At 36.7% G+C, this 18,694-nt stretch overlaps 1 protein-coding gene across 1 annotated transcript in view; it reads right to left on the bottom strand.

Annotated features, from left to right (window-relative positions):
* The window catches only part of LOC117402352 (ras-related protein Rab-23), a 35,762-nt gene extending 17,290 nt beyond the window's left edge, over window positions 1-18,472 (bottom strand). Inside the window, exons 1-2 of the mRNA XM_034003411.3 lie at window positions 17,989-18,472; window positions 53-299 (exon numbers count right to left, since the gene is read on the bottom strand). Of these exons, the coding sequence (XP_033859302.3) occupies window positions 53-207 (155 nt within the window). The 5' untranslated portion in view covers window positions 208-299; window positions 17,989-18,472. The remainder of the gene's footprint in view (window positions 1-52; window positions 300-17,988) is intronic.
* Window positions 18,473-18,694: the final 222 nt, after the last annotated feature.

The following is an 18,694-nucleotide window of genomic DNA, read 5'->3' as shown; positions in this document are numbered from 1 at the left end:
TAGGGTCCCTACATTGTGTAGGGTTAAACCTCATCAGGATTAATTTACTTACTGAATTTGCCTTTCAAGAAAATCCACACCAATGGTCTTCTTGTAATCTTTTGTGAAAACGCCCTTGCAATAGCGTTGTATCATACTGGATTTCCCAACAGCGCCGTTCCCTACAACCACCATCTTGATGGCTACCTCCATATCCTCCTCCAGCATGACTGCAAGCTTCAAGTTTCTCTCACCGGCAGGCCTTGGCAAGGTTGGGTTTCTTCACTTGATGATGTTTGAGGTAAGTACTTTAACACTACCTGTAATAAAAACACAAAGTTACTTGAGGAGGTTTCTTTAGAAATCGAGTACTCACTAGAGCCACAGAATGAAGAATGATTGTAAACATAAAAAGGTAAGGTGAAAAAAAATATATAAAATCATATTTGAAGCTACTTACTCAAAAAAAAAAAAAAAAAATAAATAAAAAAAGGATGTTAATTTAAGGGCCTCTATATGAAACCTAAATATTTATTGCCAGTGCTGTAACAGTTTACTTGTCTAACCTCTTCGTTTAAAAGGTGAATGTCAAAAAAGAACTTGTCAGATGTGATTAAAGTACTGTATAGCACCACATATCCACAGTCTACAAAGGTACACATCACATGTAAAATACATATATATATATATATATATTTGAACTACACTATGCAAGTAACAAGAGACTGGCTGATGTGCCTGGGATGTTAATGAGAACCATAAGGAAAGTCAGGGTGCTTAGTCAGGGAAGGTGGTGATGGAGTCTACCATGACTAAACAAGCCAGGAAACAGTAAAGTCTGACTAATGTAGATTCTTTCCTAGTGAACACATTATTTTTTAGACCCACACAAGCAAGAACAAAGGACTAAAATACCTTTATTTTAAACAGTATGAATTCAAAAGCATAAATGCTGCAAATACACCCTGCATGCAAATGTTATCTTTAGCCAGTCTGCCTGTAAATGTTATTTAAAGATGTTATCTTTAGCCAGTCTCGTGACAACCAGTAGCCACATACTGTAGTATATTAGTCGGCCTGCAAGATACTGTTCACACATAGGAGAATAAAGCACTAGGTCTCATCTATCACTAAATTAAACAGCAGTAAATTTGGTTTCCTTCATCAGTAAAAGGGTTAATTTTCTGAAACTACAGTATGCTCCATGCACAGAGGCTAGAGCTAATCTGGAAAGCCAGGTTAGTACCGATTCAATGTGACAAGTCTGTAGTGTTTAAATTGGTTAAAATGCTAACAAATACTGTACACCTCTGGGTCAACAAAAGGTTGACACAAAGTATGCTTGTATTTTACATACATTGAACAATAGCATTTTCACAAATGTGGTATTTAAACCTGAAAAACCCACAGGTACAAATACCACTACTGTGAACACTAGAAGTTCCTATAGGATGAACTTTGGTAACAGTCATTTGAAGCATATTTAACAGAGTGCTTCACTAGAAGACAACTGGTGACCTTTCATCATCAATTATGTCCAAATATGTTATCATCTTATAAAGTATAGCCTACTCAATTCTTTCAACATTTTAAACTAACTCTGAGGGAATTATCATGAAATTCATGAGAAAGTTAAAACCTATGAAAAACAAAATAGCATTTAGGCCTACAGTAAAACCTGTCTAATCCAGCCCCTTTATAAACATGCATTCTGTATAATTCGACACAATTTTTGGGTCCCAATAAAATCCCCATTGAAATGAATGGTACGATACCCTCTATAATCCGGAACTTGTCTATTCTGGAATTCGGCATGATTTCAAAGTCGTCAGCCTAAAATAAATGTAAATTTAACTGTGCAGTACAGCAGAGTCATGTGTTTTATTTTTCTTTCTAAGCGTGGTCAAATGTATTTTTAGATTTAAAACAGAAAAAAAAATAAAAAATCTAAATGGATTTTATTCATCAGTTTTAACCTAACAAAGATATCTGAAACAAAAGCATGTTTAAAACCATTTAAAAAGGTCTTTTAATGCACAGAAATCAGCTCATTATTTAACTGGAAGTCCATCTTGGATATACTGTGCATGCTGAACATTAGTTTCAACTTAAAAAATAAGTGATTATATTAAAATAAAATCACCATTTTAAAAAATGTACATGTGCTGAGACAGGCCAGTCAAACTTAAAGCGTATCACTTATTCCTACCCCTATATCTCCAAAACCACACCGGATATGTTAATTAAGTGTTAGGTCTTTTTGACACATAGCACTAACCAATCATGTACATTTGGTAGGTAGTTATGGCTTTGAAATATTAAAATTAGTTATTTTGTGATGTTCCGATTGGCAGATTTACTGCTAATCAGGTCTGCAGAAAAGCTACAATGGTATTAAGTTTATTTTAAATGTTTGGTATATGACCTGGACCATGTGGCCAGGTCAAAATAGACATGTCGCAGCAGCTGAGGTCACAAAATTGACTGTGACGCTTGTCTTAAACGGTTATATTATAATAACCACTTTTGAGAAATTATTATACTATTAATGTAATAGGTTCTGTTGTCTTTTACGATTTGTAGCGACCTTAGAGCTCTGTTAAACATAAAACCACACAAACATAGTTAAATATTGTAGCGATCTCGGTTCCCGCAGGCAGACTCATTACAGAGGGCGAGGCAATCCACACACAGGCGGAGGGCGGGCGCGAACCCAGGACCTCTCGCACTGCAGCATAGCGCCGATACCGCTGTACAAAAGAGTCGGCTCACACAGGGCGAGGGCTGTGCAAAAGAGCCGGCTCTTTTGTACAGCGGTATCTGCGCTATGCTGCAGTGCGAGAGGTCCCGGGTTCGTGCCCGCCCTCCGCCTGTGTGTGGATTGCCTCGCCCTGTGTGATACGCCTGCTTGTGAGAACCGAGATTGCTACATTGCTAAGAGTCTGTACGTGGTCACCTACCAGCCCTGCTGCTGCCTTCCCCCGTGCACGCTACAATATTTTAGAACAGATGTGCAGCAGGCGAAATTTTATTATATATAGGGGTCTACCTAAATCGTGATTTCATGAAAATCGTGAAATTGAGGGGTCACCACGAAATTCACCTCTTAGGGGCCAATGCATACAAACAAGTACGGAGAGGAAAAAAAAAAAAAAAAAAAAACTTTAAATGAACTACTGCACAACGCAAGTGATGCAAACTACGTATCGTCCTTCTGCAGATAGCCCTTTTTTATTCCTTTGCCGTCCTGTGTGCATTGCACTTAAGCAAAAAACAAACAAACAAAAAAAAAATTCTCCAAAGCGGTTAATATTATTGTTTACTATTCAAATGACAAAGTTTTAATCAGCTTATCAGTGCATCTTTACTGCTTTTATGTGATCTGTACTGTGCAGTAGGGGGTGGGACAAAGTTGGTGCTGCATTGTTTTGATTTAGGTTGCTAAAATCTAGTTTTCAGCATTGGAGGTAAAATAGTAGAAATGGACGACAAAAAAGCAAAGTATATTTCGGCTGATGATCGTTTCAAGATATTTCCCAAAGAAACTGTACATGCAGACTGAGGTAATTGTTTTGCATATCTTAATGTGTCTCGAGAAAATACGATTGATCGCTATTTAGCTTCAGAATCACACATTAAACAAAAGGCTACTACAGAGGCTGCTGAACAGAACGTAAAATAAACAGCTTTCAGAAAACAAACTGGAAAGTCAGCCCAGACAAGAAGTATTCCTGTCTGCAAGTTAAATCAGTACTAAAACGATCCAGCACAGCCACCTCGCTTCAACCCGCTGCTTACTTTTTCGCAGTTATTTTAGACCCGAATAGCCACGTTTTCTTTGTTTTGACTCTGTACTAATAAAATAAATTATTGGATGGGACAAATAACATGACAACGAACGTACTGCATACATTGACTTTATTAAAGTATGCCAGATGCCCTTGTGTAACCGAGATTTTGGGCTGTTTCTAATCGATTTCCACATCTGTATAACTGTAAAGCTTTGCCTTAACTTCCAACCAATTCAGTGAATGCACACGTGCAGTCTCAATGTAGGGTCAAGTCAACTGCAGGGGGATGGTGCATGCTTGCCTTTAACAAATGACAGCACTCTGTTTTAGTAAGGAAGCATCACTATTTTAGGCTTTACAGTGTTCTGAAATACTGTCTACTTAGGTTTATTTAATGTTTAAACAGGTCAGCGAAATGTCCGCGAAATCCAAATTTTATTACGCAACATAGTCGTGAAAAATACGTAAATTTACCGCGATTTAAGTATATATATACACAGACACACACACACATAGCGATTTCAAAACTGCTGCATTGACAATATGCACACCCTGTCCTTCTTATAAGGGATGAACCAGATCATGCGCTGAGATCTGACGGCGTGTGAGTGTCTGTGCTGTGTGGGGACCCACTGCAGTGAGGAGATAAAACATGATTCGACATTCCAAATTGGGGGAAAATAAATAAAAATAATTGGTCACTAAATTAAAAATAAATAAATAAATACATACAACCTTTGAATTACTGGGTATACCTGGACAGTACTTTTATACAACACACTGTATAATCCTGCACAATTTTCTGGTCCCAATCGATTCCAGATTACACCAGTTTTTACTGTATTTAAATCTCATCACAGGGTTTTGGCACATAAATGGCAAAAAGTTAAATTTATTGGTTACAATTTGGGATAATGAATGTAGGCCTATGACGTACTGTTTTAAGAGGTGATCTGAACATAGTATACACATCTACTCTGTATACCAGGATTGCCTTTCTACTGAGAAAGACCAAAAGTACGTTCCAATAAAAATGCAGCTGCTTCCCCCCCCCCCCCATCAGTTCATGTTTTACCAATGTCTGTCCATAAAGATGTGTACTAAAAAAGAAAACAGTCAATTCTGAGACAAATGTCTTCATAGCTGTCTTCATGTGGTCACATTTTTATAAATCACATTTTTGGCTTGAGCTTCTGTAATTCCATTTGGCAATCAAAAAGTCCAGTTGATGGTCTACAAACTTCTGTACTTTTTCATAATAATGGTCTGGTTTTGAATGCAATGATTGATGATTCAATCAAACATTTTTACAGTTTTTCTTTTTTAATAGACTTCATGGTATTTGAGCTTATCTGCTAAACCAGGAGAGTCAAATTAAAGAATAACCATTAAAAAATGATTAGGCTTACTCTGAACCCATTATTTGTGCGGAACCACACCACCCTAAAGAAATACCTGTCCCTTAAATGTTTCCTTATTGTAACTAGCACATTCTGCCAGATGCTTTATAAATTAATCGAATAAATTGTGCAAGTAATGAAATTAAAAAAAAAAACAGAATAATTATTAACAGCTCACCCCTAAGGTGTGGGACTGGCGTTGTCTGTTACTGTATTGTATTCATCCTATGTTCCCAACATAACTGCAGCAGCTGTGTTAATCTATTATGTTACCATGGAAACATACAGGCCAAACAAAATACTTAATCACAATGAACTAGTGCGTGATATTTTCCTTTTATGACAAGTCTGGTTTATATTAAGAAAAAAAAAATACATATAAATATATATGTATAGTAAATATGGACAGGAGAGGGCTATAGTAGGAAATGATTGACTCGAGGGAAGACTATTGTTTCCGACAGGTGGCTATAATGTCCGAGGCCAGTCTTCCCTGGGGCACTTTATGTTCCCACTATGGCTGAGTCTGCAGTACATATTTAATCATGAATCAGTCAAGAAAATAAGTGAGGCAAGGTTGGATAGTAAATATGACTTTATATTTTTTATTTAAATATAGCTGATACAGCATAAGTAAGTAAATAACATGTTTTTTAAGTTCATACCGCATATATACAGTAGTTATAAAAGTTCTTTTGGCATCCAGCTCTCTCTGTGGCTTCCTGACTGCTGCTAATCCAGTTTATATCCCGGCCGTCATATTTGTTTACATTGTCGAGTCAGAAAACAGTGATAGTGACTTTTTAATCACCATTTAGTGTTTGGAGCATCTTCCTTTCGTAGTAGGTTTTGTAATTCATTTTCTGTTAAATCACAGAATCGGTGTTCAGCCATTTTCTCTTGTTGCGAGTGCTTCAGGGGAGGGCGTTCCTTTGAAAAGGGGGCAGGGCTGACAGTGATGTGAACCAATCACATTATTCTCAATGCTACCTTTATCACTCCCTCACAAATATTTGGAAGAAATTAATTCTATGTGCAGTGTTTTTTTGTGGAATAGCAAACGTCCTAGAATTCGATTGGCTACTTTGCAACGTCCCAAAATACTTGGTGGTCTAGCCATGCCAAACTTTAAATTCTATTATTGGTCCTTTCAATTGAGAGTTTTTAAGACATGGCTGGACCCAAGTGCCCCAGTTTCATGGCGTGCAATAGAAGAGGCTATAATTAAACCTATTAGGATCCAAGATCTCCCATTCTCTGGCCTTAAAAATAGGGCTATATCTTTACGAATGGGCCCCATTATTGCTAATTCATTAGACATCTGGAAGAAAGCTAATAATTACCTTGGTATTTCTTTTAATTTTCATAAATTCTCCCCAATCTGGAATAATTTATTTCTGTTGACTGACACCTACTCGCCACTTCAAACATAATATCTCCAGTTCTAGAGTAATCGTCAACAGCTCATTTGAAAGGTAAGACCTTGGACTAATTAGCTGTCATTTATGTAGTTATTTAAAATGTTCTATTCTTTAAAAAAAAGTCATCGTCGCGCCCCTCTTACTAACTCTCAGTACCCCCCACTTTGCACACAACTGCCCTAAAAGGTTAATACTTCCTATAATGAGCTTTAGAAAACTATTTGATCTCAGATTCTGGGGAATATGCTGGTATATATTATTGACAGACAGTTTTAAACAATAAACTAGAAAGCTGAACCTTAAATCATCTGTTCTGTGTATTTGGGTTTCTTCAAGGTCCAAAGTCCAACTACGGAGATGCCATTTAAACAAACACAATATTGTAAGATGTTTCTGTGTTATCAGTAAATTACGTTAATGTTAAAACATAGCGATCTGCTGATATACACTACTGTCTATTTGCACAGATACAGTAGAACATGGGCCAAAGTCCACTAGTGCTTGAGTTGTTTTCTTTAGATGAACATAACTGAAACACATTTATTACTATCTGTCTCTAATCATATTGGCCATGTTTATCAACCCCTTCCCCCAATACATATTTTCCATTGAAAAGATGTCATCTTGTGCACAGAACACACTTTTGCATGCAATGACACCTCTTGTAGAAGACTAGAGACATCCAGCATAAAGTTGAAAAGGTAGACCAAGCTAATCAAGCAATGAATAATCCTCTCTTTTTCATGCACCTAAATGCTGTACACGCGGTATAATTTGTTTCCAAATTAAAGTTTCCAGACAAAGGGGGTCTGAGCCCTTTTGGAGTTTTCACAGCTGGGTTATTCCATAACAAATCATGGAGATGTTACTAGCACTGCTGTCATAGTAATGAAGTAAAGCAATGAAATAAGCAAAGCAAAAGTCAGAACATTATTTTTAAAACAGCCCTGAGAACACAGATTGATGAGAGTCTACAGAGAGGGAAGCCGAGTTGCAAATCACAATCACAATCTCATTTTTGTGTACAGTACTGTATATGATTCTTCTGTGAATGGTAACAGAATACAGTACCTGAGCAGCGATACAAAATACTGTAGCCATTGTTTCAGGGCTATCTGCTCTTACACTACAGTATAACAGTATAGCATGACATCCCATCTATGTGGTCTCTGGCATGCGCTAGAAACCCTCCTAACTTCAGTAGCTCTATTACAGCTGTGGAAAAATCTTCCTCTTCAGGATATGGGCATTGAAAGTGCAGTAGTGTTTCAATCTTTTCTATAATTAAACTTTTACACACAAGCATTTTAAAAGCTTTAACCAAGTCTTGAAATGCTGTTAATTGGTAGCTATGGCAATAGTGAATTAAATTTCCCAATGGCCTCAATAAAAATTGTAAGTGTACTGCATGCCTACTGTTTACATGATGTTAAATAAAAGATGTTAAAAAAAACAAAACACACACACATTTAGATATTTTATAATTCTGTCCTAAAATTCTAGGTGATTAAAAACTTTTGGCCACAGCTGCATACTGAATGCTTTAATTATTACTTACAGGGGTGTAGATAATATCCATGATCAGGTAAATTCATGGCCGAGTTTAAGTAAACTCCCATGATACCTCAGCTGTTCTATTTTCCCTGCTACTCGATGAAATCTTAACTACTGCACTGGAATTCCATTATGTTTTGAATAAACTAAACAAACTATACCGACATTAGTGATTTTGCAATTCATATAGAAATCAGTCTCATTATAAAACTAACAAAACAACTGTTATGATAAAAAGAGGGAATACAGTAATACGTTTGAGAAGAAAACAAATCTATCTAATATCCTCCTATTCTTTGAATGTGTGGCACAGGTGATAAGGGTTCTCCGCAGGCCTTTTCAGCCAGGCCGGCCGCCCGGCGAAGTGGCTGTCGCCGCCAGTTTGAAAAAAACCTGATCTGCCCGTCTTGCAGATGCTACTGTACCTTAACAATAAGGACTGATTGCACTTCTAGCAGACTAGATCAGTTGCGTGTTGCTGGGTGAAAAAATATAATCTTGGAACCACATGACAGCTGTGTTACGTCTTGACACAATAATTAGTACCATGGTACATTGAAGGAACAGCATAGTACTACCATGGTACGTTGAAGGAACAGCATAGTACTACCATGGTACATTGAAGGAACGGCATAGTACTACCATGGTACATTGAAGGAACGGCATAGTACTACCATGGTACGTTGAAGGAACAGCATAGTACTACCATGGTACGTTGAAGGAACAGCATAGTACTACCATGGTACGTTGAAGGAACAGCATAGTACTACCATGGTACGTTGAAGGAACGGCATAGTACTACCATGGTACATTGAAGGAACAGCATAGTACTACCATGGTACGTTGAAGGAACAGCATAATACTACCATGGTACATTGAAGGAACAGCATAGTACTACCATGGTACATTGAAGGAACGGCATAGTACTACCATGGTATGTTGAAGGAACAGCATAGTACTACCATGGTACATTGAAGGAACAGCATAGTACTACCATGGTACATTGAAGGAACAGCATAGTACTACCATGGTACATTGAAGGAACAGCATAGTACTACCATGGTACATTGAAGGAACAGCATAGTACTACCATGGTACGTTGAAGGAACGGCATAGTACTACCATGGTACGTTGAAGGAACAGCAAAGTACTACCATGGTACGTTGAAGGAACAGCATAGTACTACCATGGTACATTGAAGGAACAGCATAGTACTACCATGGTACATTGAAGGAACAGCATAGTACTACCATGGTACATTGAAGGAACAGCATAGTACTACCATGGTACGTTGAAGGAACAGCATAGTACTACCATGGTACAATTAGTGCATTGCTGGATATAGCACTCTATAGATACAATGACAAGAATGGTACAGCATGCTACAGTATACCAATATGACAATACAAAGTGATATAAAAGTATATTTAGAATAATTTTATAATGTGTATACTTTAGAATCACACTGAACTTGTAGTTCATTGAAAGTATAGTTTAGTACATGGCAGTACAGCGTTGTACATGGATGGCAAAGGCTGGTACCACCACAGTAAAAACTAAAAAAAGAAAAAAATTTCACGTTACAATATAGGATTTTGCTTGTACTAATTATAGATAGCATGGTGCTTCTATTGTAAAAAACACAAACACTGAGTACCTTGGTTCTTCAGATAACCATATGGCACACAGAAGTAGGCCTATATGGATTCTAATTTTAAACTATATTGATAGAATAAATGCACTTTGTGCTCTGTAATTGTTCATTGTAAGATAAGAGAGGATTTTAATGTCATTACTCATTTTCATCAAAAATCAGACTTGAAATTGCTAGTTGAAAAGCTACACAAGATTTTGTGATGTGTATTTTAAAAAAAAAAGCAGAAATGGTGAATGAAACAATATTAATTCATATTTTAAAAGTAAATTATATATATATATATATATATGCCACACAAGATGTTGAGTATTTTAACAAAATATATATAAAAAAGTAGAAACTTGTGAACACTATGTAGAAAAAAATGACAAAAAGGACATGTTTAATTATGGAAATAAGTATAACATATTAAAACATATAGCTGCAAGCAGCAATATGTACTTTTGGCTTCTAACTACATTTCTGAACATAACATAGAACATAAAAATGTATTACAGTCATACTGTTTTAGCATTTGGCAATACTACCTTGGCTAGTGCTAAAGCAAGGGCAAGATCTGTAAAAGCCTGGCCCCTACCCAAGGAAACATATCAGGGGACTGATGTTAAATCTGTCTGGCAGGTGTACACTGTATTTTGTAAACAAAACAACAAAAACAACAACACCACACAACTTGTCATGCTGTGGAAGCCCAATAATAACCTTAACAATTACAATAGGGTTACAGCAACTACTCTACTTTGCCGCCAAATATATTATCCAAATATTTAATATATTTTTAAATATACGAAAATTGGCCCCTATTTTAATGCATTGAAAATGTAGGTAGGGTTAATCAGTTTCAATACTATTTGGCATGAGAGCAATATAAAGTTTTATTTCTGCAATTAAATTTGACTATCTTATGCAATATATCATCAGGGAAAACAGCATGAACATTGTGTCCAGCCAAAACCTTGAAAAGAAAATTGCAGGAAATTCCAAGTTTACTTAAAAAAAATTGACAGTTTTGTTTTTTCATTATTTTGACGATGTACAATCCCACTACAATTACACGTACAACAATCAGAGTCCAAGGGGCATACACACAATTCTTTAATATTGACCAAACCCAAATATCAACAAACCTTCCATTTTTCAATTGAGCTGCACGATTTATTCGTTTACAAGAACGTCTGTAATCTACACCGTGAAAAACAACCGAACTGTAGCGAAAACTAAAGAAAAAATCCACCAGCATGTTATTTACTTTTGTGTTTATTAGTTTCTCGATAGCAGATAGATCTATCCAAGACAGCTGTCTTTTAATACCTATTCCAAGTCCAACAATGTTAGGCTCATTCAATACAGACCTTACACAAACAGCTATTCTGGCACTAATTTCTACAGTAATTTTTCAACAAGTGGTGGGGCCTTCCAAAATTCTTCCTCAGTTGATTTAGGCAAACTTCTCATGACAACAAATGTATTACATATTTGTTCTGGAACAAACTGTGTTCAACTAAAAAGGCCCATCAGAACTCTTATGCCCTTCATGTGGAAAGGCAGATATTGCCCACGCAGGACCCCTAGACCGACAGGCATGTGGCAAATGCAGGAGTTGATGAATGTGCTCTTTACCGTACAGTTGTTCCATCATAACAACAAACCTTTCAAGGTTTTTTTGTGCTGTGTCAATGCCTGTATCTGTCAATGTAGAAGATAGGAGTATGTCCATTGCATGTACTAAAAGAAACCAATGTATTACATACTCCCTAGGAAGTAAACACAACAACATAGGTAGTGGATAATACAGCATAAAAGATTGCCACTCTGAGGCCTTACAGTATCAACGTGAAACAATTGATCTTGGAGTTCTTGTTATTTCAGATGCGGGCTTGATGTTGCAAAGCACCACATCAAACTCCTGTATATTTCTGCCAAGGCAAAAATGGCTAAGGTGATTGCTAGAATCGAACCACAAAAACACAACTGCCTCACAACCCCTAGCAAAACAGCATGCATAGTCAGGAAGAAAGCCATTAACAATGCTGAACATGGGAAGAAGTAGCAAAGGGCTTGGTCCCTTGACTCCACAAATAGGTCTGGCTGCTTCCACTGCTTTTATAGCATTGTTTACATGCAGCCTTTCCTGCCGTGTATCGTGTTGAGAGTAGGGGTATACTTGAGCATGACCCCTCCCTTTCTCTATGACCTCACCAGGATGGAGACACCAATTGCAACCAAATTCCCCATTGAACTGAGTAGTTCCACAAGGATGGTCTTGCTGCAGAATCTGCAATGCATACAAGTGTGTGAACCTTGGTTGTTATTGGCACTCCATCTTCATTTTCCCCACTGTATGCCATCTGTTGAAAGCTGTGAAATTTCTTCAACAAAAAGCTTTAAGAAGACCTCCATGCACAGCTTGCTGGGTCCAAACCACAAGCCTGTTAACAGCAGATTTTCCTTTCGTAAGATTGTTGGTAGCTCGTTAATCATGATTTGAATAGGCCACATAGATTTATTTGAGGAATTAAATACAGGCACTCCATCACAGTTCCACTGGGTACTTATGTCGTTTAGGCCTAGCTTGCCCTTTCACAAGTTCACGGTATTCTTTGCCATCTATGAAATCACTATAAATCACTGTTGCTATGTTGCCTACCACTAAAGTATTTGCAAATCAGGGGATCGTTTAACAAATTTTCTATTTGTTTTTTTAGTGGTACTGCATAATCCAGTGAGAATTCTTTTTTGCATAGAACTTCAGTACACCTATCCACCGGATTGGTGCCAAGGTACAGTTCACCGTGCTGACAGTAATATTGGAAGATTACATTTTCCTTCAGCTCTTTTACCTTTTGTTAAACAATATTTTGATGTAAATGCAGACTGAGGAAAATGAGCTCCAAATACAGAGAGTAAACCTTCTAATGTTGGCTCAGTTAAATTGTGCTTCAGCACAAGACCCATGATAAGGAGCTCACTCTGAGTTGGAGTTAGAGGGGCAACGGGATAGAGTGGGTTCTCCAGGGTTTCCTGAAAATAAGTAGGACAAATTAATAAGTTTCAATGATATTCCAATCCAGTAGGTTATGATCTAAATCTCATGAACTGTTGGTATACAGCAATCACAATAACACTTACTAACATTCTTGAGTCTGATTTGATGTAGTATTAACATTAATACTTATATTCATCAAATTTTGGGTTTCAGATCTTTAGAGATATACAACCTACCTCTGTCTGTCTATCTTTCCCATGATGGTTTCTCACAGATTTGTCAAAGATTGTCAGTTTAGAAAGTTGTTTTGGGGGGTACTGAGCTATTGATTTACATTGCCACATAATTATTGTATAAAAATATATAATAAAAAAGGGGGGGAGGAGGAGGGGGGGGGTGTAATTAATAAGAAGTCCCACAAAAGGTACAATGGTACAATTTTACCTTTGGTATATTAGGGATCCTCACTTTCTTAATTTACTTCATTTTCAGAATCACTATTGTCATAAAACTCTTGAGTGTTCATTGTATTCGTCTTCTACGGTATTAAAAGATCCCTATAATTTTAAGAAAAGAAATATAGCTTGAGGAGTAGATAAGGAAAAAACAGGGGGGGAGGGGAGGGGGGGGTCTTTGTTTAATTTATTCTTAAGAAAAAAGGTATATGACATTGTATTACAGTGGTAGGCTACTATTAGTAATTATTATGTACGTAATAAAATTATATATATATATATATATATATATATATATATATATATATATATATATATATATATATATATATATATACACACAGACTGTACAGTAAAGCATTTCAATTTGTTATAATGTTTCAAGCACTTTAAACTTGTTTTCCCACCTAGTGAAGTGTACATTTCGCCACTGGGTCACAATTCTGTCTGTAGTGTCTAAATTGAATCCAAAGAGTTGGGCTAGTTCAGTTATTTCCTGTGTGCCTTTGTTTGCCTTCAGCATTTCTTTGGCGCTCAGTACCGACATCATTTGCAAAGTTTTGACATTCACTGGCAGGCGATGCTGGAGCTCTTTGCTGAGCTGGACAGTAAAGTCAATGCATCTCTTCCTGAGCACAGTTATGCTCTCTAGTGACAGCTTTGACTCTGACAGAGTTTTCAGAAGCCCATGTAAGGAGATGGATCCAGGTGATTTTCAATTAAGGTGGTCAGAATGTTGATCTGTGCTGTTGGGATCATAACTCTCCCGCCTACAGACTTCAGGAGGGTTATCAATACGTTGAGGAGTTTAGCAGGGTCTGTATTCTCCCCCTCAAAATGCCTTGACTGCGTGCTGTACCTCAGTATTATTATTTATTTCTTAGCAGACGTCCTTATCCAGGGCGACTTACAATTGTTACAAAGTATCACATTATTTTTACATACAATTACCCATTTATTCCGAGAGAACTGGAAATGTAGCTTTAATTCATCCCACTGGTTTAGAATTCTGCTGATGGCTGGCTCTACAGAGAGCCAACGAGTGGGGCACATTTTTATTTTCAGGGGTTCCTTTCCACAATTAATAGTCTCATATACTTGCCGATATGTCTCTTGTCAACTGGAGGATAAGGAGAACCAATTATAGATCTGCCTGATAAGGAACTCAATGTTTCAGGGAAGCGTTTCCTCAGACGCTTGGGAAACCGCTAGCTGTAAAGAGTGGCATACGCACGTGACGAGAACAAGGTGAGGCAAGCCGTATTCCTCTTGCAAGTGATTTTATGATTATGAATTTTAGCTACTTTCTCAGACTGTAGCTGTGAAAGTTGCTAGATTAGTCGCTGGTCGCCTTGACACTTATTTTGTCGCCAAGTAAACTAAAAAGTCGTCAAATCTAGCGACAAAGTCACCAAGTTGGCAACACTGGACAAGGCAGCAAGATAATGAAATGGTAAGTGTGTATAATTGTGAAAGAATGTGCATGTAGGTTTGTTTTCTAAGACAGTCTAATTCCACTGGATTTGACTATTTAAAACCATAACCCCAAGTACATTGAAGCCATTGTCAAACACCTTGTAAAGTAGTGTAGTTATCTTGATTTGTATGAATGAGGCGATTCAATTTGCTTTACTGGGACCCAAAAATACAAAAGATGTGTGTACACAATGTCAAACCTTTTTTTAGCTGTTTTCACTTTACCTTTTGATTGACTTAATTCTGCTTGTTTTTTCTTAGTTTGTATTTCAACATTTCACAGACAGTGTTTGTAATTGTACTTAAACATGTAATCTCACCATTCTTTCTCTAGTTAATGTACACTACAGATTTAACCTTTAGCTACATACGTTTCTGTTATGCTACCCAAATACAAGAAATGTCTTGCAGTAAGACATCTTTGTGAAGAACATAATATTGTTACATAAACGTTTGAAAATATTGTAACACAGCAACATTAGGAAATATTTGTATTGTTGCCAATATTTCTATAATACAGCAATTCTAATATTTCTGCAAATTTATTTTACAGGAAATGACACAGCTTTCTCCTGCCATTAGTATTAAAACAACAAAACTAGAAAGATGCTGCCACAAAACAACCAATAAGCTTATGGCTGACTTGCTCACTTCCCTAGTTTGCAGGGAGGTTTTAAGCAAGCTGTTCAACTAGATATTTTATTTATTTATTTCTTAGCAGACGCCCTTATCCAGGGCGACTTACAACTGTTACAAGATATCACATTATACAGATGTCACATTATTTTTACATACAATTACCCATTTATACAGTTGGGTTTTTACTGGAGCAATCTAAGTAAAGTACCTTGCTCAAGGGTACAACAGCAGTGTCCCCCACTGGGGACTGAACCCACAACCCTCCGGTCAAGAGTCCAGAGCCCTAACCACTACTCCACACTGCTAGATATGGTTGAAGCAAAATATTTATTAACTATATAGTTAATACAATTCTGCTGCTCACCTTATATTTTCTCATGCTATTCCTCTCTCTTATACTCTACACTGTATAAGACCATTGTCTTTACCCACCGCTCTTTTCACCAGTCTGCTCTATACCTCCTGTCTCGTCTCTCCCTATATCCCATCTTGCCCTTTCTGTTCCTCCTCTTCATGCCGACAGGTGACGCCTTCCCTTTCTCTCTCTTGCTTCCCAGTTAACCAGCTGTTTGTGAGCATCAGGACTACACTGTCTCACCACATTCTGGTACTTCCTCAAAAGCCACCTGTATAAACTCCACCTGTAGATCCTGCAAAACTTATCTTCAGCCTATTTTCAATCATATTTCCATACTGTCCTATTTAAGCTTCTTGCATATTGTTCTATGTTCAGTTATATTTATTTACTACTTTTTAATGTTCACGTTTGTGGCTGAATTTGATATAGTGATCACCAAAAAATTATAAATTAAATCAAAAATAGTATTTTAAAAAATGTATCACCTTTCCCCTTTTTAACATTCACTATTTACTTTTTTTTTTAGTGTGTATGTCTTGAAATGTATTTTGTTTACGACTGTAAGTCGTCCTGGATAAGGGCATCTGCTAAGAAATAAATAAATTGCACAGAAGCAGAAGTTTAAAAAGCAATACGCCAAAAATTAAGCAATGAAGAGACGCTTATGTTTCGCAATAATAACTTTTACAATATCTTTATTCTTTCCCTGGTACTTATATAATTTAAATATATAACTTTTTTGCAATTTCTTTATATTTTTCCTGGTACTAAAAGTAATTAAAATAAATAATCTTCTGTTCTCAACAATTAAAACACATCCTTTAAAATTAATTTCTGTATGTGTATTTATTTACATTATATACATTGTTGATATATGGTGGTTGCATATGGTCAAATATTTATGCCTATAGGATTTTCAATCATGGTAGTTTTATTTTACTGTGATTTCATGGTATTAGGTACCATGGTACTTCAATTGTACTTTGTGTCCAATTAACATCAAAAGTACCATGGTACATTTTTCATGATAATACCATGGTACTTTTTTGTAAGGGGGTGCATTTTAGGCTTTCCGACTGAATTAGAACACACCATCAACGATGGCACTAAGCAACACGTTACTAAGGATATCTGCTTGAAAGTTTCAACGGAAGATTTGCAAATGAGATGTTAATATTGCCAATAAGAAATGAAAGTTATTTACAGTGCTTATTAGTTGGACCCGAATAACATGGCAGTGTTTTATTTCAGTACAGTATTTAATGGGGCTTTGATAGTGAACTTCCCAATACATCATAATGTATACCTGTAGTTATCCTTCTGCTTGCTATACAATGAAAGCTCTTTAATCTTTACATATAAAAAATGGTATGCACTTCATGAAATAGCTGTACTTCTGACAAAGGAATTGCTTAAAATCAAAACAGAAACCCACAATTAAACCTGAAAACACATTTAACTGTACTGTATTATCTTGGGATAGTGTGCAGAAACACTGGGTAAATCTGTAGGTTAAGACTTGTCCAAGTTTCCATTTTTAAGCTTAACAATTCTTTGACGATATTGCCTTGGCCCTTTTGCCAAGACCTGGAGCAGCAAATACCAACATATCACCTCAACAAGGAAAAACATTACACATCGTACAGTTTTATAGAGCAGACAGGAAATCAGGAAATCAGTCCCATTAAGTGCTGTACACTTTGCACTCAAAAGTTGTGGGACTTTAGCTGAGAGAACTACATGGAAGGGAAATGTAATGTAAGACTATCACCTTAAACATAAAATGCAATAACAGTCAATTGAAATTACATTACATCTATTTGCATTTTTTTAAAGCCAAATACTTTATATGCTAAATATCTGTTGTTCAAAAGGTTGTTGTCAAACTGCAACACAAGTACCCAAGTTTACATACATGTATTAACTTCTTACATTCACAAATTAATGACTGGTCAATTAGAATGCATATAAACTATTAATTTAAGGCAATACAATGTGTTTTGTCAATTGTTTTAGACTGAAGCAACTTTGAGGAGAATGTTGGGTAAATATTCCAAGGCGAGTAAGTAAGACAAGAAAGAAAATGTTACATGCATAACAAGCAAGCATTAACTGGGGAAAATGACTACTCACAGTCAAGCCTAATCGATTATGAACAACTAAATGTATAGATTTTTGTGTTTCCATTCTGAACACCGTGCAGAGTACTTTCAATTTTTAACGAGACTTAACCGTACACCTACAACTGTCAAAACATGCAGCATCTCCTTACCTGCATCCAGTTGTTAACATGTCTACGACAGCTGCATCACCACGTACAGTCCTTGCCCTCAGCCCCTTGCTTACACAAACTAAGATATGAATCCAGTTCCTCTGAAAATCGCTTGCACAGTCTGATAAATGAACAAGCAGTTTTCTTTCCACTCTCCCAGTAGCTTGAAACTACACTTGTCTCTCAAACGTGTGCTGTAGTGGTAGCAGATGTGATTACGGTAATACAAATTAGAATTAAACCTACATCACTGAGAAAACTACAACAATGTTTTACAATGATAAACTAAAAATATGAAGTACAAATGTCTGTTGTTTTTTTTTTTGTTTTTTTTTTTTAAAGAATGTTTACGTTGTTCTCCCCAGAATACACAAACCAGCTTGACATGTATCTGCGGTCCCTGACTTTACTCTCTCTCTCTCTCTCTCCCCCCGTTGCTATAAACGCTAAGTTTCCGGTGGTAAACAGAGGGCATAGACTCTAGATGAGTATATGACCAATCCATTCCCTTTTCTACCACACCTTCCACCAATCATCAATTTACAGAAAACTTCGGGCGCTCGGTTTATGTTGCATTTCTCGTTGTTTTCAGTACATTACGACTAGACAGACTGGTTCATCAGAAAGTATACCAAATACCGTCCTTGTCAGCCGCGTTTTTGCGTTCACCAGAAAGAAAGTTTAACCAGCTGTTGTTTCTAATAAG

This window comes from Acipenser ruthenus, chromosome 5, assembly GCF_902713425.1.
Source record: "Acipenser ruthenus chromosome 5, fAciRut3.2 maternal haplotype, whole genome shotgun sequence".
In the NCBI taxonomy this organism is placed as follows: Eukaryota; Metazoa; Chordata; class Actinopteri; order Acipenseriformes; family Acipenseridae; genus Acipenser; species Acipenser ruthenus.
This window is presented reverse-complemented; position numbering and strand designations above follow the sequence as displayed.